The sequence below is a fragment of the Marmota monax genome, unplaced genomic scaffold (assembly GCF_021218885.2).
Source record: "Marmota monax isolate L192 unplaced genomic scaffold, Marmota_monax_Labrador192_F-V1.1 WCK01_AAM20220418_F8-fsc00345, whole genome shotgun sequence".
In the NCBI taxonomy this organism is placed as follows: Eukaryota; Metazoa; Chordata; class Mammalia; order Rodentia; family Sciuridae; genus Marmota; species Marmota monax.
The window spans coordinates 137442-163522 of NW_026694478.1; the positions used below are offsets into that span (position 1 = coordinate 137442).

The 26081-nt window shown below is 35.9% G+C and overlaps 1 protein-coding gene across 14 annotated transcripts in view; it reads right to left on the reverse strand.

Annotated features, from left to right (window-relative positions):
* Positions 1 to 4762: 4762 nt before the first annotated feature.
* Positions 4763 to 26081, reverse strand: part of Sorbs2 (sorbin and SH3 domain containing 2) — a 202563-nt gene continuing 181244 nt past the window's right edge. For 10 of the 14 annotated variants that reach the window (XM_058571174.1, XM_058571175.1, XM_058571176.1 and 7 more), the window contains 3 exons: positions 12240 to 12289; positions 8053 to 8159; positions 4763 to 6904 (listed from right to left, as the gene is read on the reverse strand). In XM_058571174.1, the coding sequence (XP_058427157.1) occupies positions 6843 to 6904; positions 8053 to 8159; positions 12240 to 12289 (219 nt within the window). In that variant the 3' untranslated portion in view covers positions 4763 to 6842. Of the gene's footprint in view, positions 6905 to 8052; positions 8160 to 12239; positions 12290 to 18114; positions 18214 to 21754; positions 21947 to 23567; positions 24348 to 26081 lie in introns of all 14 variants that reach the window. The other 4 variants (XM_058571172.1, XM_058571171.1, XM_058571173.1 and 1 more) reach the window with 1 other exon arrangement.

Below are 26081 nucleotides of genomic sequence, written 5' to 3' on the forward strand. Positions count from 1 at the left end.
GCTCTTGTTTTGCTTTAATTACATTTTTAATGGTTCTATCTCCAAATACAGTCACATTCTGAGGTATTCCATTAAGGCTTCAACATATGAATTTTATGGAAGGGAAAATTCAGCCAAAACAAGGACTGAGCTTCTGCATTTGTACTTAAATGCACAGCTACTATTACTATATAGCTTTATCTAGAGATGAGAAGATTCCTACCCTAATTTGCCGCAGTCTGGCTGGGCACAAATCACGAGCCACTGAAGCAGGAACAAACTTTATTTCTGAACTCCACCAGCACACTCCACACACGCTCCCCGGGAACTATCCCGAACCCCACGCGGCTAGTCCAGGAACCAGCCACTGGAAATATCTCCTCCGGAAATCCCTCCTCCTGCACTTCCCCAACCAATGGGAACTCTCCTGGAATCCCCGGGAATCCCCACGAGAACTCCAAAGTAGCGGCTGAGGCGGATAGTAATGCCTCGCCTGTCAACCAATACTGTTGGCAAAATGCCAGGGGCCATTCCGACTTGGCTGTGGCTCTCAGCACTAATTCACTAGGAACATAAGTGTGACCTGCCTGTTATAGATGGTATGAGTGATTGGAGGGTAACAATTGGATACCCCAAGTTAAGCCTGACTAGGTGGCATGGTCAAAGTTCTCAGTCAGAGGCTGGCTGGTCTTGTCATCAGTTCCTTATAAGAAGGGATTGGAGTCTTCTGGAAGGAAATGGAGTCTTTCTTCCCATCCAGCAGAGCTTCCTAATAACTGAACTCATCTTACTCCACACTCATATCTCCTGAATCACGGTATCATCCCTGGGGTCACCCTAGGAAAGAACAGCCCCTCTGCTCTGGGCTGACATGAGCATGAGTCATAGACGCTTCCACAGTTTCCATTTTTGCCCAGAGTCATTCTCCAGAGATGAACATTTAACAGTAAGTTTTCATGTACTTTGTACCTCATCATGTATCTTCTCCTTACTAGATGTATTCAGACCTTATTTCCAGAATTTGGTAAGAGGGACTATTTTCATCTGCTAATCACAGGACAGAAGATGGACATTAGGGTTATGGTTCTTGGCTCTTTTATTTGGGATTAAAAATGTTCCTAATATGATTTTCAATATAATTATCCTAAATTGAGTTATTCCAGAGCAGAGCCTCTGACCCTTAACACTAACTTAACTTTTGGGCTGGATAATTCTTAGTTGTGAAAGTTGTTCTGCATATTGTGAAGTCAGCAGCATCCGTGACCTTTACCAACTAGTTGCCAAGAGCACCCCCAGTTGTGATAACCACAGATGTGTCTGTAACTTTTCAAATGTTCTGTAGGGAAGAGACAAAATCTTATAAAACATTTTATATCTGAATTTTCTAGGATATATCTTTCAAAATAAATCATTATCTGTTCTGTCAATATTGATTCAAAACTTGTGCACTTTGCTGATGACAGGATGTTTGGATGTCAGGTCCAATTGGAGTTCACACATTTCTCAATTTAGTTCTCCCTCTTCTTTTAGCTACACCTTTGCTCAAAAGATGCCTAAAGCATTCTGTGAGATGATGAATAATATTTTCTTTTCTCCCTTCATCTTTCTTTCTCTTTTTCTACAAATACCTCGGATTACATTGTATTTGCTAGCTTGTGGTAATTCCAAAATTCTTACCTTGTGGTTTTTAATTAATTCCAATTTCATGAATCCTGGGGTTTAACTTTGACTTTTTCTCATTTTTTATATAGACTTTGTGATGTCAAGTTGTCTTATTCACTTTGTTTCAAAGTTCTGCTCAAGAGTAGGTGCAGGTTATAAAATGGTAAAGTCAGGATGATCCCAGTTTTGTCTACACACTCCATATACACATGCATGTGCACGCACGCGTGCACACACACACACACATACATACACACACACGTGCAGAAAAATATTTTGGAGGGATATGTTCTAAAGTGTAATCCTGACCTAAATGGGACTCTTAGTGGTTTTTTCCCTCTTTTTGCTATTTATATTTTCTAATTTTTCTAATAATAAGCATCTTGCTTGTGCCATTAAAAAAAAGGAAAAAAAAGATTTAAAAGTCATTGTCAAGCTTCTTGAAATATCAGTGCAAGCTATGGCACCCATTCACTGATGCTGTTAATAGTAACAAGAGTTTTATTTGAAATGGCACTTATTTTTGGAAGACACAGGACAACTGAGTCACCCATCATATTTTAGGGAAAAGGATGAAACAAGAAACCCCAAAGGAACAGGTGGAGATTTGCTAGGCAGATTTCTTGTCTTGTACTGAAAGCTTTTTGGGTCAAGATAAATGTATGTGTATGAGCTCAGATGGAACTTTCCTGAGCTCCTGATGGGCTGAATTTAGCAGTGAGCTAAGGCTGTGGGTCACTTAGCGAGTCACCTGGCAGAGAATGGCTAGTGTATCTTGGAGCTTTGTATATTTAAAAGCTGTCCAGCAAGCACATCGTGTTCCTAGAGCACCCTCAGCTTGCCTGTCTCCAAGTGGCTCAGCAATACCAAATACTTCCCCAAAGCACTATCCGTGGCCCAGCTGGTTCCGTGAAGTTCACAGAGCCTAGTTCCTTAAGGAATCACAGCTCAGGGGCAGTCATGCTATGTTAAAACATGCCAGGAACTGAGTTGTATCGTCTGGTTACCGTGTACTTTTAGAAATCAAAGTCCCCCCGAGGGAAGCCCTTTGTGCTTGATTGATCACATATTTATTTCTTGTCGTCTTGTACATCGTAAGATGCTGTTATGAGGAGAGGACTGTTTGTGACAGCAGAATTTGGTGGAGGAGAATAATGGATGAATGTAGCTGTTTAACTCTGTGTGCACAGTTTGATCAACAGTGTGTTTAGCACCAAGCATGGGTTGTTTAAGAAGAAAGAGCAGAGGCTTGGGAGACAGATACATCAGATTCTGAATCCAATTTCCTTCATGTATTGTAATATCTTACATATATGATGAATTATTTAACCTTCTGCAGCCTCAGTTTATACCTCTCTAAAATAGGTACAAAGTGTATTTCCTCTTAGATTTATTGTGACGATAAAGACACAGAATGCATGTAAGTAACAGCTTGGTAGATAGCAACTGTTCAATATTCCTTTACCTCTGGTCAGTTTCTAGGTTTGTTGCCTACAATTAGCATAGGCCAAGAAGTCATAAACTTAGTTTGTAAAAGGGCAGATAGTAAACATTTTAGATTTTTGTGTACTAGAAGGTAAAATTGAGGTTATTATGTACATTATTATATAACAAGGAGAAAATACATCTCTGCCAATTATTATTGATGAAATTAAGAGTCTAATCATAAAAACAAAATAAAATATTTTCTTTTTCTGTGGCTTCTTTTAAAAAATATTTCCTAATATAGACCTACTAATAAAAATAAAGAAATTCTTTCTTAGGAGATAATATTTTACTTAATTAGGGTTCAAAGTTAGTGTTCCCTAACATTAAGTTAATGGCCAGTATTCATCTGTACAAACCACTCCTAACTTTCAGGGAATATAAAAAACAGACAGAGGTCTGAATTTTCTCCTCAGGCTATAGTATGCCAATTCCTCCTACAGATAATTTATTAATAATTCCAATCTCTGCTTGTGTTCTGACCCTAATTATCAGTGATGAGTAAATAATTTGAAATCACAACTGATATATAAACAACTGTTAGAAGGGTACAATCTGGAGAGGAGGCTGAAATAATAATAAATTTAAATAAACATGTTCTTGGAAGCCGACAGAAGGCTTAGTCTGATTTAATCAAATAAATCTTTAAAGAATATCTCCCTTTGTGGCTAAAATCTGGGAAGCAGTGGGAAGAAATTATCAGGCCACACAAACTGACCACCTACAAAGAGAGCAAGCAGTGAATGGTTATGAAAACAGACGGTTACTCAACTAGATTCTGCTTTTGATCAAGTAAGAAATGGACATGCCTGTTTTCAATGATGGGGTAGTTAAAGCAGGGATTAACATTTGGCACATAAATATCAGAGGGTCTCTTCCTGTTGCCCTTTTGCTGACCTGGATGGGTAGATGCAGTTTTATCTAGTTAAATTCCCACAAATGCACAGGTGAAAACAGGATCATAAGAATATTATGTGACATATTCTTCACACAAAGAGAGCGTATATTAGTAGAAAGTTAATAAGTGGTGAAAATTATCCAATGGAACAGAGAAGATCAGAGTGGGAATTAAGATAAAGCAAGGCAGCACCGTGTTTTGATAACTGAGTTGTAAAGAGAGCAATGTCCAAGTTTCTGACAAAGACCAAGAAGGGACTAAGGTGTACAGAAAGGATCCAGGTAGGAAAGCTCTTACTATTTGTGTGGCAGAAAAGGTTGATTCCATTGTAGCACATAGTTTGAAATTTGATGAAAGCCTTTGGGTATTAACGGTGACTGCCATGCTGTGGCTACAGATGTTTAGGGCAAGAATTCAAAAATTTGAAGATAGTTGACTTGGGAAAGTCAGACTTCCTGTGATTAACTTGTCCTTGGACAAACAGTGAGTTTTGAGGCAGAAATATTTTTAAATGTATTATTTAAACTAAAGAGTAATTTCTAGCCAAAGGGTATTTAGCAAATGAGCTTTAATGGTAGGTTTAAAAATACTTCTTCTCTGAGCTGATGCTAACACATATTTTCTCCATTTGTGTGTCAAGAGAACATAGAGTAAATGAATTTTCTTATATTTTAACTAGCAACAGGAAATAAAATACACAATTTAGATAGGTATAAATGTCAAAAAGAAAAACTGAAATATACTTCCAAGCAAAATTTATTAGATGTCTACTCAAGAAAAACACATTGACCTCTGCTTGTAAGAATTCAAAGTCAATTACCTGAAATCCAGGTATGAATATTTTTCCTTTTAAAATCAGATACAGAGTAGAAACAGTACTTTTTTTTAAATATGACAGGCAACAGATATTGAAGTCTTCTCTCATAAATGGCATCAAAGAGAATTATTCATTTATCAGCAAATCTGCATGCAGTTGACTTAATTTCAAACCCCAAACCTTTAAAGTATAAAGCTGATTGTGAACTTGATGGTAATCAAGGTGGTATACTCAAAAATGCTTCTTTACTTTCTTCCTAATGAAATTCCTCTGTAATCAGTATTTATGTACATTTCAATTTGGCTGCTAAGATTTTTAAACTCATAAAGTTTTGCATAAATGCTACCTTACAGAATCGCACTATCAAGGGGTGTGATCTGTGAGATAGGTAAAGGGTATTCTGCTGAAAGTGTTTTAGCAAAGTTTAAGTGCAGGATAAAGATCAGATTAGGAAATCCCCCTGCTTTCTCAATGACTAAATAGTCTGTACAAAAAAAGAACAAACATATGTACAAAATTCAAGAGTCTATGTATTGTGAAAAGATCAATCATTGTCCACGGAAGAAATGTCATAAAAAGTTTTGTTTATAAGGTGCTCAAGATCCAAAGATGAATAGTTCTTATGCAAAGTCATAAGAAATACAAAGCTAGTTCTCAGGGTATGTGTAATTCAGGCACTATTAACCCTATTAAATCTTTCAGGTCCAATGTAATTTTGCAAATTTAGGGCAAAAATATTACCTGAATGATTTAACATTGTCCCTAAAAAGTGCCTAATTTATTCCTAGGAAGTATTTTACACATACCAGGAAAATCAGGCTCAACATATTCCTGTTCTCAAATGTAGCCAGGATTCTGGGTTCCACTGAAGAAAAATAATTACTATAGTAAAAATAATTGTATTGATCATAATCCTTGCTAAAACCAGCCTTAATACTTGTGATGCTTCTGAAGTACTCTATTTCTATAAAATAATATGTGGGATTCTTTTACATTTCCATAAAATGTACAACATATCATATGGATTATATGTTCTCATACAATCTCAAATGCGCCTGTGTACACACAGTGAAATCTTACCTACTAATATTGCTTACAGATACTTTCAAGTGTCTATATTAGAATAGTTCTTTGTACCTCTAACACTGCTGTCATTTAAATTTTATCAGATAAATAAAACACTAAGAGCTCATTGTTCATGATGCTGATGATTACATTTTAATATAAAATAGCAATGCAACTTTACAACACAATGTTTTTTTTTCTTTTAGCCTAGCTAATCCTCTTGTATTCTCATGATAATTACCAAAGGCTCTTATTCACTCACTGTTTGCACTTCTAAAAAGTACAAAAAAAAAATTGCAGGAAAAGACTCCTATTTGAAAACTTACATTCAATCAACAAAATCACACCCATCCAAATTAACTTTCCTACTCTTGCTTTAGATTTTATAGTCACTGTGCATATAACAACATATAAGTGCAGGCAAACAATAGCTGAAGTACAGTTGTCATATAGTGTAAACCAGGACACTAGGCAAACTTGTGAAAGGAAAATAGAATGCCAAGCTAAGAATGTGAAAATACAAACCACAGCATTTAGAAATAAGCAATCTTCTGGTTGCCCCAGGGGAGACCATCTTTCAGAAATTTCCAAGTACAAGCATGAGACCAGAGAGTATCCTGGAGACACTTTCTTTTTGGCTTCAATATTTTACCTTTTCTAAGAAAAATGATTTTCTTTCTGATCCCACACATTGACATTTCAAAGTTTAGGGCAGAAAGCAGGAATATACACTTTCACATGAATGTAAGTCTGCCACGTCCCCCCAAGGCTCACAGTGGCAGTTACTCTGCTGGTGGTTTGGTGGTGGCAGGTGGGGATGGTGATGGCGTATTGGAAACTGTAAGGCATGACAATGAGAGGCCTTCAGAGATGTCTCAGGCAAGTTTTATGCAGATGTGTTGCTGAAATGCGGCATAAATAAGGAGGGAGAGTGATTCACAGCCTCTTGACATAGTTTCCAGGGAAAGTACCAAAGAATTTGGTTCTTCTTGAGGTTCCTGAAAATAGAAGCAATAAATAAAAAAGGTGTGACAACAAGGAAATATCAGTTCATATCTGTAGACTTGAGCACTTTCCACCTACAAGGCTTCACTAAGAGATAAAGCCCTGAAGGGTTTTGGAAAGGATGACAGAAAACTCACTTTAAGACAAAAAGAAGAAAAAACAAGCAATTTTAGTCATGCTGCCTGATGTTTTCATTGCCTCATAAGCCTCAGTGATTGCTTCTGGCACACCAGGCTCGAAAGAAAAGCTCAGCCTCTTCATCTAAGGGGAAAGACCACCCTGTGGGGGAGGTGGGTGGTGGAACTCGTCACCATGCTGCTAAACAAGAGCAAGGAATGAGAAATAAATGTGTCAGGATAACTGGAAAAGTGCAAGAACTAGGGTTGGTTCAGGGCAAGAGGCTTCCTCAACACAGGTGCCACATTAAAGCATTATCTGGGCTCCGACAATACCAGTAGAGCTGTATTATCTCATGCTCAAAGCACTGTCAGAGTCCTTAATAAAATATGGAAAATGTGAACAATTTACAGAGTCACTAAAGAAAGAAAAGATTAGCCACTACTTGTGTTTATGTGGGGGTGGGGGAACAGTTTCAGTCACTGGGCATCATTATAATTACCTTTGGTTTCTAATACCATGATTCCTTGGAGACTTTTTTGTGAAAGTTGATGCACCAAAAGCTCACTTGGGATTTCTAGCACAATTAGTGTCAATACGGTCTATCAAATTCCATTTCCCATTAAACTTTAGAATTTACCATCTTCATTTGGTTACCATTATTCCACACTCCTAAACCCCTGCCCCATGAAGGCCAGCCATTTTACTTTTCTTCTGGATGGGAATTATTATAAATAGAATCAGAATCTTGGGGCTGTAAATGTGGCCTTAGTCCTTTCATTTTCTCGGAGATAAAAACTAGCAGAAAATCACACATACTGGAAGCTGTAAATACTAAACAGTAAAAAGGCAATGGTTTGTACATATGTATATGCATATGGGGATTACACAATGCATATGAATGTAGGAAAGATTCAAAGACATTATGAATTCAATGAAGGCTTGACTATCACAGTGAACCATGCAGGAGAGCAAATGCAAGCAAATTGCAGCCAGATGTGTCTGAAAAGAAATGTACACGTACCTACAAACCATCCATCGTCACATTTTTCCATCACATCAATGACATCACTTTCTCTGAGTTCCAGCTCATCTTCATTCCTAGGAGTATAGTTATACAGAGCCTGAAACCTTAAACAGGACAAGCACGTTTTAATTTTTTTTTTTACATCTTTGTGAAATCGAACATAGTGCAATATTCATTTTATTTTTAACATTTCTATTCTTTTTAGCATTTTAAGTAGTGTAAATCTTTGGCAAGCATGTAAACTAATTAGAAAAATTTAGGTCTTTTTATGGGAATGATACTACCCAAATAACATTTTGAAACTCTCAATGAAGAACATTCATGGAAGATTATAATATTCATGAACTGGATGAAAATATGTTAACATTTATAGGTCAGACCTACATTTTAATGTTCAAGTTATCTAAAGTTGATTATTTAAATACTACATAATAATGCAGAATACAAAAATAAATGATATTTGTATTATTCAGCTATAATAAAAACAAGAAGGAATCATAGTATTTTTTTTTTTTTTTTTTTGGTATCAGGGGTTGAACCTAGGGGCACTTAACCACTCAGCCACATCTCCAGCCCTTTTTTGTATTTTATTGAGAGACAGAGTCTCACTGAGTTGTCTAGAGCCTTAAGTTGCTGAGATTGACTTTGACTAGTGATCCTCCCACCTCAGCCTCCTGAACCGCTGGGATTACAGGTATGTGCCACTGAGCCTGGCTGGAATCATAGTTTTAACAGTCATAATCATTAATAACTGATGCTTTCAAATCGAATTTTTAAATGATTCTAATTGAGATTCACAAATTGTTTCAGATGCACATCTTCTAAATCACCATGTAGGAATTACTTTAAAAGAGAAGGTTATTTTTTTTTTCATCAGGAGATCTCCTTAAAGCAGATTAATTTTATTTACAATCAGTGCATTCTGAGGATTTAGAATTTGCAAGTCACCTATGAAGTTGAGTGGATGTAGTCTATGCTCGGTTATTACTGAGTCAATCTTAAATATTAGATTATGGACATAAATTTCTTTTTAAAATGGCTCTGGGGCTGGGGATATAGCTCAGTTAGTAGAGTGCTTGCTTGCCTTGCATGCACAAGGCCCTGGGTTCAATCCCCAGACAACCACCAAAAAAAAAAAAAAAAAAAAAAAATGGTTCTAGAGACATTGTGTTGAATTTAAAATTTTCTTTGGAAGAATTACTAATAGAATGCTATCATTTTTTTTCTCCACCTGAATTCTTTGAAGAGATACATTATGGTGACATTTGATTAGTAACAAATTCAGACATTGAATTTGTGGTAACAAATAGAATATATTTTAATGACTATTAGAATGGACTGGTATTTTGGAAAGTGAAGACAAAAATTATAATAGCTGAGAAGGTCAGGAATAATTTGTTTTGCAGTAAACATAAAAACTTATTCTTAATATTACTAAATATTACCAGCACTGTGAGGGGGATTTTTTTTAAAAAATTGGTGAATTTGATTCTGTTGCTCTTTGTAACCATTATATAATTCTACTATTTTTGTAAGAAAATAAAAACAACATTCTAGGGTATTTTGGAGTTCTTTCAACCACTTTGAAAAAGTTGGTAAGAATGAGTTCTGATCAGGAACATTAATGATTTATTTCTAATTGCTTTATTCGGTCAGAAAATCATGTTTTGGTAGAATAAACTATTCCATTGCTTGAACTCAAATATTGAGTCAAAAGTAAGGAACACTGATCCACTGGTTTCCCTCTCTTTTCGTGAACTTTTTCAGCTGAGTAGATATGGATAAAGTTGGCTTCAGGGAACTCTAGGAAAGAGCCACTAAGATACAGTGTTTAACAGCCTCTCTTAAAAAACCCTGTCCTGTACCAAAGCCTGAAATTCCAATAACAGAGATTTCTTTCTTTATTGATACCTTGTCCTTCTAGCAAACTTATTTCAGCCACTTATGTTCTTTTGAGAATAGTCTTCTGGGTCTTTTGTTGTGGGAGGATTCTGATGGTGGCCCAAGTAAAGAAAGGTAGGCAGGTTCCCAGAGCAGGGGTGGTAAAAACTGCCAGGTGTTAACGGAAACAAATCATTCGGATGTTTGTGTGAGGCTAGCCTTGAAAGGAATAGTCAAATTATTTTGTTGTATGTATTGACTAGGTTTTGAGGCTGGCAAGGTGAAGGAATGCTACCTTTTGTATATTCATGGGGGATATTGATTTCAACATGGCGTCTTTTCCAGTTTCACATTGGAGGGAAACAGTCATTTCCAGGCTGCTATTTTAATAGGTATGTATTGCACCCCTCACTTTGGGAAAACTGATTCTGTGATTGAGCTTCTCAGGCCTCTTTAGCCTTTACCAAGGCACATCTCCAACCACTTATGGAGACAGGCCTATTTAAGTCCACAATCCCCAGCTGCTTGAAGAATCTCAAGGTCCCCAAAGCTCACAGACCAAAATTGGCAAGAAGTCCTACTTCATTTTTTGAATGATAAAAGCCAGCATGCTTGTCAAAATTTACTTACCATTCTGGTTTAATTAGACCACAAAAAAAAAAAAAAGAAATTTTATGGAAACATAAACAAACCTTCCGGAAATCCTCCTACCTCTGCTGGCTTTCAAAATCAGTATTGCATGACAGGAAATGCAGTAATTATGATTTAAAATGCTGTTTTGAAAGATGTATTGGTGAAATGAATGATGGTGGTGGGGTCAGAATGCCTCAGAAATAAATTTGTCTTTATATGGGAAATGCTGAGCCAAACTAGAAACTCTCTGCACAATTTTCTATAACATATTCACCAAAACTGAATTGTAGTGATATAACATTATATTCCCACTTTTGCTCCAAAACCTAATTTTTAAATGAAGGACATGAAGCAATACGCCAATGAATCTGCAATCAAAATAGAAATTTAATAAAAAATGTTTTATAAATGTCCAAAGCAGGACTTGGAAAATGTGTCTTCTCCCACATGTGGGGTCTCTGGTTTCTTAATAGCCAAACGACCACAGTTGTCTATGACATAAAACAGTGTAACAGAAGACACTTAGTCATTCATCAACTCCTTAAAAGCTGTTTAAAAGAACATGTTGGTAATGCTATAAACCTAGACATCCCTGGAGTCTATATTTTAAAAATTTATTTATTTATTTTTTTGTGATGGGATCCTATCATTGTTTGCATCAATGAGAGAAGGAAAAGAAACTTCAGAATCACAAATTATATTTGAAGTTTCCCAGTTAAATTCAAATGATTATTTGTGGTATGGAATTTCCTTCAACTAAAACACCTTTCTGTCTGTACTCTGTGAGAGCCAGTCTCTGTGGGAGCTGGGCTCTAAAGAGGATGCTTTTAGTAAGTTTCAGGTCTAGGATCTACGAGGAGCAAGGGCTTGGTGGTGCTCAAGACTCAGGCCGCACAGCAGGTCCTGCCCATGAGGAGGAGCCTTGTCAGCCTGCTCTGTACAAGGTGAGCAGAGCTGGGGAAGAAGGCTCACTCTGTAGGCCCAGAACTGCTGCTTCCAGGGATCTTGCTCCTGACTTAGAATAGGCAGGAACCAGTAAGAGTGGATGACCTCTCTCATGGGTGAAATGGGGAAGAAAAAGCTACACAAGAGAGATTCTTAAAGGCAATGTGTAATACCTTCAGGATGAATTAGCTTCTGTATCAAAGAGAGGGAATTTGAAAGGCATATTCCTGGTGCTGGGGAAGTAATACCTTCTAGCTGAATGACAGTGAGTGTTTTGTTTTAATACTGCCATTTTCAAAAGACACTTCTAAGCATGTAACTTCGGAATGATGGTATTAAGGTAGACTTTAAGTCTACTTTCAATCAAGCAGGTGGAAAAACAATATTAGGACATTTTGCATGTGTCTTTAAAACTGTAGTGACTAGTTACATAACCAGCAGGCAGAGGAAGAGACAAATTTATAAATCTTGGGAATCACTGCAACGTTGGAAGGTTTTCTTAGTGCATAAATGAAAACCTTCTCTGTTTTCTTTTAAGGGTTGCTTTTGATCTCTGTCATAAAAGATGGAGACCACTGCAATTACCCCTAAGTTAAAAGATCTCATAGAAGTTACTTTGATCTCTTCCACTTGCAAAGATGTGCCATCCTCTGTTTTGGTACATCAATAATCTATATTGTGGGTCAAGGTTAGTCTTGAATTTAGAAGATAAGAAGAATACTTACGGTTCCCCCCCACCTTGAATGTTTTCATGAGTAAACACAGGACGCTGTGGCTGAAATGAAATGATTTTCAATGTAATCAATGTTTAAACTGGTACTAATTAAAAGATAATTTGGGTAATGGCATGGTACTTTTCTTGACATTTAATATTTCCTGTTGTAAAAAACCAAGAGGAAGAAAAACAACCACCAAATAAAGGGTTTCTGCAGGATTTATAATTAAAATATTTTGAAGGGTGCTTTAAATTAAATCAAAATAACCATGGTTCAAATGTTTTGAACACATTCACAATCTTGTCTGCTCAAGCTTTAAGAATTCAGGGTTTAGTCCCATTGATTTTTCAAAGGTCAGGAATATGGAAAGAACGTGGACACCAAACCACTAGAATAGGCAGTATGGACACCTTCACTCAATCTTATTCTCCAGCGTTTTCTCAAACAAGCAGAAAGTAAGCCACAGTTAGCTTAACAGCAGAATATCCACATTCACTCTGTAAACTTTTCCTTCACAGACAACATTTTCACATACAGTACAGGTGACATCCCATGCTACATTTGAAGTAACATTCTCTGCTCTCAATGTGGAGAAGGCACATGCATTTTTAAAATGAGAAACAGAGAACTTTTAATAGAATGCAACAAACAATATCCAGGTAACATGTAACATTTTTACCTTGGAAGAGAAATATTGGTAGAAATTCCCAGTGCACTGAACTCTCAAAAGAGTTTCCTTGCTTTTTAAACTAAGCATCAAGACCAGTATCTGTAATAGATACTTATAATATTGGAAATGACAAGCCTTAGCATCCTATATAGCCACATAATTACTTCATTGAACGAAAGTTAATACATTTGTCGAATATGTCAAATTTGTGTAATTGACTACCTAAGTGTTACCTTTTAGGGAGAGAAATGCATACAACTCATTCATAACACGTTTCAAAAGTATTTTCTTCTAAAGGACAGTTACATGGTGAAATAACAAAATCAGAGTTTGCATGGCAGTGACTCTTTGATAATTACTGAATTAATTGTTAGATCCATGTCCTTAGACATCAGGACCAGTTCTCAGGTTACCATAGTTATGAATAGATTGTTGATAGGCTGAAAAGTTTTTCCTGCAGATTGTCTATGGAAATACCACTGGCCCAGGCTTGGATGGGGAAATCTGGGATTCCCTGTACTCGATGATCAGTCCCCTTCCTAAATTCTTTATCCAACCATTTCCCATCCATGCTATCTGGGATAGACTACTAAAATGTCAATTTCTGAATCCATTCACTTATCGCTTCTCGGCCTTTTGGCTAAGATCAAGTGAATCCATTCACTTAAAGCTATTACCAATAGTATTTCACTCAACAGTCCATGCACATAATAACTTAAAATTAAAGTGTGGGTAAGATTACATACATGTGGATGGCTTAAGGCCTTAAAAGAATTTATTCACATAAACCAATATAAAATTGTTAGCAGTGTATCTATTATTAAAATTATAAAACATTATTTTAAGAATGATTAAGATTAAACCATTTCCAGCCATTTTTGATGGTTTAAAATATTAAATCAATTTAAAGTATAAAGAGGCAACTGTAAGTCATCCATAAACCTATATGTTACATTTCTTCAGGTTCTCTTTTAATTCAACGAAACTTTATATATGTAAAATATCTTGCATGCTGAAGTAAGAGCTGTATATATTGTCACTAATACTATGTAATAATTCCAAGTCTTCTTTTCTGTTTTCTTTTTCTTTTTAAATGACTGCAGAATAATGTTCCCTCACATATGTATCTATATACTATATTTTTAACCATTTATTTTTGAAGTTGATTGGCCTAATCCTTTTTTATTTTTGCTATTATAAATAACAATGTTATTAACATTATATTCAAAAGCTATTTTTTTCTTTTAAATTATTTTTTAGAATACATTCACAGGAATAAAATTTCCAGTCAAATTACTATTTATTACTACGTATTAAGGCTACATGATTTTGAAAATGTCACATTAATCACTCAAAAGTATTGTGTATATAAAAGAGTCTTTAACAGAGTCTAATTTGCTATCTTTCAAATAACAACCATGATAGTGACTATTCTTTCAAAAAATTTTCATAGCACCATACGTAGTGTATGACAAAGAAAAGTTATAGATAAAAATATTATTTGTTCTTAAGAGAAAACGTTTTGTAAAATATGTTTCATTATGCTCTAATGATGACCTGCCTATTTCCACATAGTTAAATCATCCTAATATGTTTAAATTGAGTAAAAGTTATAACTTATAAATGCATTCAGTGTTTGGTGAAAGTGGTTGATTTAATATCATTAAAATGGGAATGAAATAAAAATTAAAATAAAAATTAAAAATGAAGTTATATATTAAAATAAAAACTCTACTTTCAAAGTTGGTATATCTCCATCACTATAATTCTACCAGTTCGATTTTTTAATTCAACCTGCTTCTTAAATCATTTACGTGAACTATTCTTTTGATGATTGGATTGGAAGAATTGGGCTGTTGCTGTGTGTGGGTCCCTTAGTTCTGCAGGCCTCAGCATGTCAAGAGCTTGTGTTTCTGGCTGTGTCTGTCAGTAATGTCCTTGCTCTTGACCCTGTTTCCCAATATATCTTTTCTTTTCCTTCACATCCTTCAAAACTTGTCTCTGCCTGCTGCCCTTTCTATACTGTTTATATTCACAGGCTAGAATTTCTCACAGCCTTAATTAACAGAGAAATTGTGAATCTCTCATAAAACTTTGCAAAAATTCCTTTAAGAAGACTCACCCCATGTTAATGGATAACTAGGAACTCGTTTGGAGGAAAGGTAACTCAATTACCGCTTTGGAATTAATTAATTAATTTGTGTATGTGTATTGCTGGGGATCAAATTCAGGGCCTTGGGCATGCCAGTCAAGTGGTCTGTCATTGAACTGCATCCCCAGCCTATGAATTAATTTATTTCAAAGGCATTTGACCAATAAGCAGTGGTGTAAGAAGTGTTAGTGGTTGCTTATGAGTAGTTATTTATGAGGGCACATTTGTGTCTGTTTTGGACATGGACTACTTACTCTATGACCTTGGGGATTCATTTCAGCTTTCTTATCTCTAAAGTCAAGGAGTTGGATGAGATGAAAATTAATCTTGCTCCACTTGGGGAACTCATAAAGACATCCACATTTCCTCGGCTGTGTAAAGGGGCCTCTCATCAATCTTAGACATTTAATTGTCAGAGAGCCCTGACAAGTGACATTTACTGGTTGATTATCACTTGTCTTAGTCACATAAAAACAATAATGGTAATAATTCAGCTTTGTTTTCAGACAAATAAACCAAAACCCAATGCTATTGGATAATTTCTTAATGTGACAAATAGATTAGAAAACAAAGTAGGATGATAAATTTTACTAACCCTCTTTATTGCATGAAATATTACTAAGATAGGATAGGTGGCTCAACTTGGTTAATCAACATCTTTATTTTGTCCCTAAGATAGGTGTTTATGTTTTGTAAAGATATTCAAGCAAATTATCTCAGGAGACCATCTTCTGCTCAGTGTGCATGTACCCTAGAATTGGTGCCATATCTGCCCTTGATTGCCACCTAATGGTGAGTAGGGACAGCAACACACTAAAAGTTGTTTTTGCCTTTGGTCAGCTCTCACCAAATTCCTTCAGCCTGGATTAATTTTGAAAGGATATTTTAAAGACCACAGAATGATGTGGAATGAACAATCACCTGTTTTCCTAACCATGTTCTTCCCTTCCCACATTTTACATTCTTGAGAAGGAATCACTTGTCAGCCACCAATGTTTTTGGTCTGTGTTCATTTCTATTTTAACTATCTGCCCAGGCATTTCTATTACTCATAACTGCTTAACTGGGCTGAGATAAATATAGAAGAATATATATTTGTGACATTCTGAGAGGCTTACATGAACTGTGAGCTCAAGAAGATGGTTTTCAAGTTAACACATTACAGTCACTGCTCTGGAAAATTTGAGCAAGAATTGAATTGTATCATGCCTATATTTCCTTGATGAATCTTAAAAGTAGAATAAAATTTATAAAATTCAGTGCAGCACCATGCTATTTTTATGGTACCATAAGTATTTAATTTCCCCCTTATCAATGTAACAATCTTTTTTTTTCTTTTAGTATATTTATTTATTTATTTTGGTTGCTGAATAGTTATTTATTTATTTTTTAATGCTGTCAAAGATGAAAGACAGGTTTTTAACACATGTTAACTTTCAAAGCCAGGATCAACCACAAACCACTGCTCATAAAGAAACTGGTTTGACCTATCCTAGATTCTCTGGCATCAGAAGAAGATATACTTTCCCTTCTCATGTGAGATATAGTCTGTCTGAAAGCCAATCTATTTATGCTTCTGCAAAGGTATCCCTGGAGGATTCACTATATCTTTTATGACATCATTGTGAAAATAGTATGAATTGTTACTTTAAATATTAATGTTGAAAAATCTTGAAAGCATGATAAATTGTTCTAAAGTTTTTAAGTCAAGTTTTCCCCAGAAAATGTTAATAGTAGTGTTTATCAAGCACAAATGGCTGACAATCTCCTAATAACAATACCAAGTTTATGTTTATAGGCTTATTTTTCTTTCTTAAATTATGAAAGTAAACATAACTTTGCACAAGTGGAAAGAAAATAGAATATTTATGGTCCACACAAATGTGTAACCTAACTTGCAGTGACCCAAAGCATACCAGTTCATTGACCCACGGGGATTTATGATGAGCTCTATCAATTTTGGAAAAAACTTCCCTGTGTGTGTGTGTGTGTGTGTGTGTGTGTATGTTGGCTCTGGAAAGCCATTTAAAGATGTTTAAGAATCTCTACAAATTGACATTCCTCTCTCTCTATGGCAACAGAAGATTGTTTTGGCAACAAAACAAGGTCTTACTATGCAAAGCAAAAAAAAAAAGCACAAAATGGCATAAACACAGAACAGTATCTATATTTTAAAAAATGGAAAAGAAAAACTTGAAATGAAGCCTTCGGGAACTTGAAATGCAGAGCCACAACTTTGTAATTGGCTAGTGAAACTCAACCAGGGCCTGTTGAAATAGCAATGGTAAAAGGAATCCTGACGTATGCACAGATGAGAATCCCCAAACATCTTGGCTGCGTTCCCCAGAAGTGACAGTTCCATTTAGAATCCATTCATTCTAAAGTGCTGCAGATGGTATAGAACTAAGCAGCTAAAGGGACAGTAATTGGACCTTTAAGTTTGATCAAAGCTGTCAAAAAATTGGGAGTACATGGACTCCAGAGAGCAATATTGGAGATAAAAGGAGCATTGAGTGAATGTAGCACTTGTCACTGGAGCAACAAAACATTTGGAAAGACAGCTATGTTCACCCCTACACCACCAACACAAACAACACATTCTGACACAAGGATCGTGAATTAAAATAAATCTGAACAAATTGACATAGAAGCCGACATCACTGAAAGCATGTGAGTTCAATATATGATTGGCAGCAGTTTGGGTTTTGCACCATACACAGTGACTAGAAAGCAGCAATTTAGTCCAGAAACATGAGACAGATGTAGAAAACCGCACACACTCCTGCCCTTATTTGTATTGTGGGAAACTGATCATGTCTTTTTTGGATTTTGGGAAACCTGATACACACACCAGGGAAGGCCATGACCCCAAGTCTTAGATCAGGATTTTCCTGTTGATATGATTTCACTGGTCATCATCAGCTGGTAACTTCCTCTCAAGGGTCTCTCTTCAGCCCTACTTCACTGTCAGATCATAGCTAGGACAACTGTGGAAGAGCCAGCCCACTGAAAGGGACAGTGGCCAGGATGGCTGTCACAAGGTGGGTGCGATCTGACCCTACCCTGTGGGAACTGCTGCCAGGTGAGCTGCAGGATCTCTTAGACATCACTGGGCTACGAGGAGGTTTACCCAGGACAAATATCTCGCTTTTTAAATCAGCCTGGAAAAGCCATAAGAAGTTAGTTAGTTCTCATCTTCATGATGCAGTCTCAGGAGGAGTTCTCCTATCTTGGTCTTCCCATGCACACCCAGCATGCCAAACTCCTGAATAACAGCAGAGCAGGAAGGGTTAAGAGTCTGCAGACAGCTGTTCTGAGGGCTCCACACAGTGTCTACACTCAGGATCAGATGCTGCATTGATATGGGGCTCATAGGCACAGCAGAAAAAGAATTAGAGAGAGAAGCTGGCATGGATAAGGTATTTGAAAGCAAAGTACATGGCTATGAATACAAAGTAAAAATTATCTTTTTTTTTTTTTTTGGTCCTGGGGATTGAACTCAGGGGCACTCAACCACTGAGGCACATCCCAGCCCTATTTTGTATTTTATTTAGAGACGGGGTTGCACTGAGTTGCTTAGCGCCTCACTATTGCTGAGGGTGGCTTTGAACTCATGAGCTTCCTGCCTCAGCTTATCTTTTTAACAGAGTACTTAACTACTGGGTTAAAAATACCCTCAAATCTGACCTGTTTTCTTTGTGCTTATTGAACAGATACAAAGTGAGATGGAAACTCATCAGATTTCTTGGAAACTGTCAAGAGAAAAAAATTTCTAATAGCATGTATAAGAAGAGATGTTTTTTAATGGTGAAATATAATTAAATACTAAATATTGCCCTAACTAAAGCTTGATTGTTTTAGCATTTTTTTTCAAAGTAAGATCTTCACTGTGACAGTCATGTGTGGGAGTAGATTTTACGAGGGGGCAGGATCTAGTAATATAGGGTCTGGCATTTGATTTAGCTTAAAAGACCTTTAGTAGAACTAAAAGACTTTTAAATAAAACGTGGTTTTCTCATTTAGGGGAAATTTAACAATAACTATTTATAATTGTCCTCAAATCAATAGTTTCTTGGGATGAAATGAGCTTGGCAGGTTTGCTTAAGGGTGGTAGGAGGAGTGTCTGATGTTCTCTGATATCCATTTTCTTCTTCGCCTTCAGTAGTGGGACCCAGGATGTTGGGCAAGTTCATGGCCATTCTGAGTAAAGATTACATTTCCTAACCTTCTTTGTACTCAGATGTATTTGTATGATAAGTTCTGAAAGGCGCAATACAGGTAATTTCTGGGTATTTCCTGGGTTTTCTGGTGACTGTAAAGCCACCATTCCAATCTGGAACATTCTATGTTTATGTCAGAAATGTATGTTTGCCAGGTTTAAGCTAAAAGTATTTTGAGTTTTCTGGGACTGCAGGAATTTTGATTTTGATGAATACCGTGGTTCTATAATATCAATGCTCACAGAGGGGGGAAAAACTGATGTGGACAGTTAACAACTAAAAAGATCAGTTGAACATAGAATTGGAGCCAAATTTCGTATTGGAAACTGCTCAAGGGGCTCAGATTGGATGGGGCTGCTTTAGGATGATGACGTCCCAGTGGGACCATAAGAAATGAGTTTCTTGGAAGAAACCCAAGAAAAAACTGTTCTCTATCTTCATTAAGTGCTTTCATTGCAATTTGAATCCACATTCTATCAATCTCTTCTACAAAATATTCTCTAGGATGTAATGAAAAGTACATCTCAGAGAGGATTGAATTTTACAGTAATTTTTATTATAAAAACTAATTAATTTGAAAACATACTGAAAAAACTAGGGGAAAATCTTGGATTTGGATTATTTATACATCAAATTTACAATTTGTTTATCTTTCAACATTCTATAATCCATAAAGTGGTAGTCAATTTTACTTTTATGGAAGATTATGGATTGCACATGACAGATTTTTCATGGTCCGAGAATATAATTTTAAAGAATAAAATGACATTGAATTAACATAGGCTGAACAATGGCTGATAGGGGTTGATAAAAATGTTATTGCAATTATTTCATGCATTCTCTGCTGTACTTATTAAGATTATTAAAATGGTCTTTTCTCTTTGATTTCAGTGCTAGGTTTCTTTCTTTGCAATGAGTATAAAAATTCAGAGTTGATTCAATTTGTATTTATATTTACTCAGCATGAATAACTTCAGCCAACTTATATTCTTTCTATGAGTAGGAAAATAGACTTACAAGGTTTTTTAAAAAAAACTCAATGGGAGATTAAATATCAAGATTTGCTCCCCAATGTAAGATAAAATCTTATAGAAAAAACATTTACATTTTCTCTGGAGTTGGTTATTTTATATAGTTATTAAAGTATTCTTTTGATACCTCTATTCTCTCATATCATTCTATAAGCATCTGGGACCTGAAGAATTTATGAGATGGACTAGGTTCTTGCAGGAGAATAAAACTTTCTAAATTTTAGTTTTGTCCTTGATGCTACAAGGTTGAGTCCTCTGTCTGGTCTCTAAGTTTGAGAACTCAGATTCTAAGGTTATTCTTTCACTTACTGATAAAGCTTAAAGGCCTGATGAATTAGTACTAAAAGGCAAGTATTAAATACACTGGCTTTAAAATTAAAACCACAGAAAGCAAGGGAAATAAATTCTTAGCCTGAGACATTATATAAAGTGGCATTATAGTGCTTAATTTTTTTTTCTAATTATTTTCTGCCAGTAACGGTAAAATCTCTAAGAACAAAGAGCAAATAGTCTTTTAAGTATTTCAGTTTTGAAAAGTTCCTTCCACACCTAAGTGAATTCACATAAATGGACTGTTCTGGTGGAGGGATGTGATAACATAGATGTTGAAGATTGTATAAATGGCACTGTTCAGGTGTTGGAGTTCCCTAACATAAAAACTTGGCTCTACCAAAGTTTTAACTTTCATCTGCAGAGACCCCCATTTCATGTTCAAAAGACTAAATATGAGGATGAGTTCTAATTTGAAATCTGTCACCTTTGCCAAAAGGGAAATATTTCAGGATCTTTCTGAGCATAGAAGCAAATCTTTTCTGTGATGGACTGATTTCATGTTGTGATGATCATTACCTCTTTCCAAGGCCAGTCATTAATTTTGTTAAAAAATTTTAAAAATATGATCTTAAGGAAGAGTTCAATACCAACAGAGTTGCCAGCCTGCAGGTGTCAGAGATGGATGCTTTGTCAGCTGCAACAGTAGACTCATCCTACCTACATCCCCATTTACTCCACCTTTGTGAAAGGTCTCGGCTCAAGACAGTAGATGACAAAACACCATTCTGCTCTTAGGCTCTGCTGTTCCTGCTGATGGGTGGGAGGGAAATGATGGGAGGTAATGAATTTACTAGGAAGTGGGAGAGAATAACAGGCACAAAGCTTACACCTTTGAATGGGATGGTTCTCAAGCTGACTCCCAATAAAAAAATCTAATGATTGTTTTTTATGATGATATAAATTTTAGTTTGTTTTTCTCTTCAACCTGGGTCTAGTTACTATGAAGATATAACTTAAATTTTTGAACAGAGGCCATGCTATCATGTTAAAAGTTAGCAATCAGTACTTATATAACTTTTTAGAGCTTGTAAGATGCCACAGATTCTAAATGCATACATCTACTTGAGTTCATTTAAAAACATGCAGTAAGCCACACTCAAGACTCAAGATGCAGTTACCTTTAATTTTGGTGAACTTATTTCCTGTTGATAAGAATATTTAGGGAGGAGAGGAGAGTAGGGCTGGGTAGGCTGAGAAAGTGTAGAGACCAGGTCAGAAACAGAGGCCAAGGGAGAATGGAATGAAGGGGAGGAAGGCAGATGGCTGGGAAAAGGTGTAGATGCTCCATCTCCCGAAGAAAATGAAGGTGGCTTAAAGATTGAGGAAAAACAAGACGTGATTATTCACATATCCAGAATGAGGCTGCAAAGTCTTTAAAGAATATTTTCCAAACTGAAATTAATTTTAAAGTTATCCTGGGAAGTGATATTTATGATAAATTCTTGCTTTGTGCTTTTTCTTTTGAATTTGATTCAAAAGTCCCAATGGGTATAATTGGTTTAAATTGGGGGTGAGGAGATAACGTATGTATTCTACCATTTCATGTTTATTTGAAAGCTTCTATTACATGTGAAGACAAAAACTTATCTACGACCCTGTAATGACCCTTTGTAACTTGTTTGGAGAGTAGGTCACAAACTCTAAGTATCACTTTGTTATGAAACAAGGGAAGTGATGATCTCTCTGTGTGATGTGAACTGGCTACTGGGCTCCCCCCATAAGGCATATGCCAAGCCTGGTGTACTGTTTGCAGCAGGCAGATAGCCTGTGAATTGAGCCACTTACCTAAAAACATCTTAATACTGATTATATTGAAGGGAAAATTAGTTATTAAGTAACTCCCTTAGAAACATGTTTAACTTAGTGAATGCTCTCTGTGATTGATGAAGTAGTGTGTCTGTTTTATGCAAAGGTAAGCATGGAAGAGTTTTTATTTTGGAAATAGAGGAATCATGAAAAAAATGATTGGCATAGAAGCATATTATGAACCTTTCTTTTTATTTTATAGTTTCAGTACTTGCAAGTAATTATACTTTATTTTTTACTAGCAGAATACACATTTAATTTATTTTTTAAAAAGAGAGAAAAGTGTACACATGAATATTTTAGGGAATTTTCTCTTTGTGATTAACGCTGTTGGTTGATATCCTTTGTTTGTATGAAGAAGTTGCGGAACATAATTCTTAAGTAGTTACCAACTTGAGGACAACGACCTCTCCAGAAAAGTAAAAAAATGATGGAAGGACTATTTGTCTTTTTATTTATTTTATATTATTATAAAATATAAAGTTATATTTTATGTTATTTTACTTTTTTGCAAAGTGCCATCCTATGAGAGATGTGGTCTACTGTTCTTTCATCTTGGAATTGGGATGATCTGTCTTTGCATTCGCTTTCTCATCTATATAGTGCAGATAATAATATTTCCCATCTCACTGGGTTTCAAAAATTAAAGATGTAGAATGTTTAGAAAACTGTCTGACAGTAAGAGCTTCAACATTAGCTATTGTTATTAAACTTGGAAAATTATAAAAGTTACATATTACAAAGACTTTTTAAAAATATGTATTTTTAGTTGTAGTTGGACAATACCTTTATTTTTATTTATTTATTTTTATGTGGTGCTGAGGATTGAACCCAGGGTCCCCTATGTGCGAGGCAAGTACTCTACCGCTGAGCCACAACCCCAGCCCCTAAAAAGACTTTTAAAATGTGAATTTATACTCATAAAGAAATAATCTGGTGCTGGAATTATATATTTGCACCATTTTAGTAAAATATGGAGTGTTTTCATTCATTCTTCCACCCTGACTCACACAGTGCTTGTTCTCTTTGTAATGAAATCAGTAGGTATTTACTAATGTAATTAACTATCCTAGCTCAGTGCAGTAAGCCTGGTTAGTTTTTGGGTTGTTAGGCAAAGTTAAATACCTCATGACTGGATTTTGCTGCTTTGCTGTCTTCCTTAGAGATCCTAGGATCTGTGGGGATGCCTACTGGATATTTTAAGCAGCCAAGTTTCTCCTTCTCTTCCTCCTCTTCAATGTGCAGCTCTGGTGTCACCTCTGTGCCATCATGGCCACACCACAAGACACCTTGTTCTTGAGATTCTGTTGGCCACCTCTGGATGCCTGACACAACCCCCTCACAGATTTCCTCATCTTCCTCTCCAATGACAGGGAGGGTTTCAGGCAAGGAACCCACATTGGTACATGCAGAGGACACAAATTTATCACCCAGTACTTCAAGAACCCTTTCAGGGTCTGAAAAGCCTCTTTTCATTTTCTTCCGATCTGCAAACTTGTCTCCAGTGGTCTTTATGGGATCCTGAAGTGGCATTGTACTGTAAGGCTGGGCTGCAACTGGGGTCACGCTCAAGTGGGAGAAAGGTGACAGAGAGTGACGTGAGTCAGCAGCTAGGGATGCTGAAGGCAATGGAAGGAGGACAGGAGGCTCCTCCTTAATTTCAAGGATGATCTCCTCCAGGCCATTTGGTTTGGCTTGGTCACCTGGTAAGGTTAGAGCGCTAAACTTTTCTAATTCATCCAAGAAGTTGTCCAGAAAAGAAGATGGTGTTGGGGACAAAGAGTTTGCTGGTGGACACCCCTCTGTCGGGGACAACCACTCCTGGCCATTTCTCTGGAAGGCTCCTTTGTCTGAGCCAGGTGAAGCTTTGTGCATGGGAGGAAGGGCAGTTTCGCTGGAAGCCAACTTAGAAATGAGCAGGGATTATAAAGTTAAAAAAATAGGCAAATAAAATAATAATAATGAATAAGAACATAGAGACAGAGAAATGCAGGAAAGGTATGGTAATGAATATAAAAATTAGTCTATGTTGTAACATGGACATGGATTTAAGATATTTGGAATATACCTAGATTAGAAGAAATTGTCTTGAAATTTAAATACATACAATCCATTTATGCTAACTTAAGAAAGCAACTTGAACAATAAAACACTACTAGTTTTGGAAAAGATTGTGTTACCTGAGAAGATAAAGTGGTCATAGAGAGTATGAGGACAGACATCAAAACCTTTAAGAGATTTAATTTAATAGTGTACTTCATTTAGATGATATTCAGTCTTTTAAACTATGATTCAAAGTTATTGTGGAAAATGTTAATGTAAAATGAGAACCAACAGCTAAGGGGTTTTTTGTGTGTTTTATTCCTTAAGTTTATCTACTGTTCTTGCTTCCTTAGGCATTGCCCAATCTTTTGAACTCTCAAGACTTCCTTATTCATGTTTTCAAGGTCATTATGATACATCACATGAAGTATTATGGACCATTACACATGAACACATTTCTAAATGAATAAGTTCCAAAAATACGTTTCAAGAACAGAAACTCATAACCAGAATAAATTGAATTCATATAACTACTGCTTCAAATTTAAAAAAATATCCAAAGTAACTGTTTACACAGAAAAGAAGAAGATGCTAATGGAATAAACTTCTGCTTGTCTCCTATTCTGCCTCCGAGGCTTGACATTTTATATAAGCCCAAGGGAGTATAATTTATGAAGCTTAATCTTAATGTATATATATCTTAATATTACTGATGTATTTTGGATATTTAAACAAAATGGTAAATTTGAATTTTTGTGCAAGTTCATGAAAAATAGTTCTAGAAGTTCTTGCTTAGCAATGTCTCATACATTGATCTATCTGAGATGGACAAGAAAACGTGCTATATGCTATACATATAAAAGCTTTGAGAGATTCTGATGCTTTAGTGCTTTCCAAGTAGATGACTTGTTTGGAAAAAAAAATTTCAAGAAAGATTCTGGAGATGCACTTTCTAGTCGATTGTTCAGGACAATACTTCACACATGCAGCAAGGACTCTAGGACCTTAGGCCTTAGTATGTGTAAGTACACATCAAACTCCCACCTAACTTTTGATTTCTGTGGCTTATAATAGGAATGGGACATTAGATGAATTTATTTAGTTTTTCTTTAAAAAAAAAGAAATATGATGTCGTTTCATCAAGGAGTACCAAAAATGGCACAAAGTCTCATAAAACTCATCTGAGCATGTTATTACAGGGTACTCTAAGCTGCTTAGCACTTGATATAAAGTGAGCCTGTACATGCGAACTGTGTGGAAATACATTCCTGTTAAGCCCTGTAGGTGTTGAATTTTAAGTGCTCTACTACTGAACTACACCCCCAACCCACAGATGCTGAATTTTCAACAACATATAAATTACCTAAGTCTTATTTGAGAGTCTATAGAAGTTCATTTATTGTTTAGAGTTCTATTTTATGGTCTTTAGTATATATAACAAAAGTTTTTAATAATTAGATTTTGAAAGTCTTTGAAACTCACAATAATTAAAGATAACTACTTCTGACTCTCTTTTATGGATAGGATTATTATTTGGGTGAGAAAGAAGGATCTTTAAATTCCTTATCATCATTACTATCATTATACTACATTACA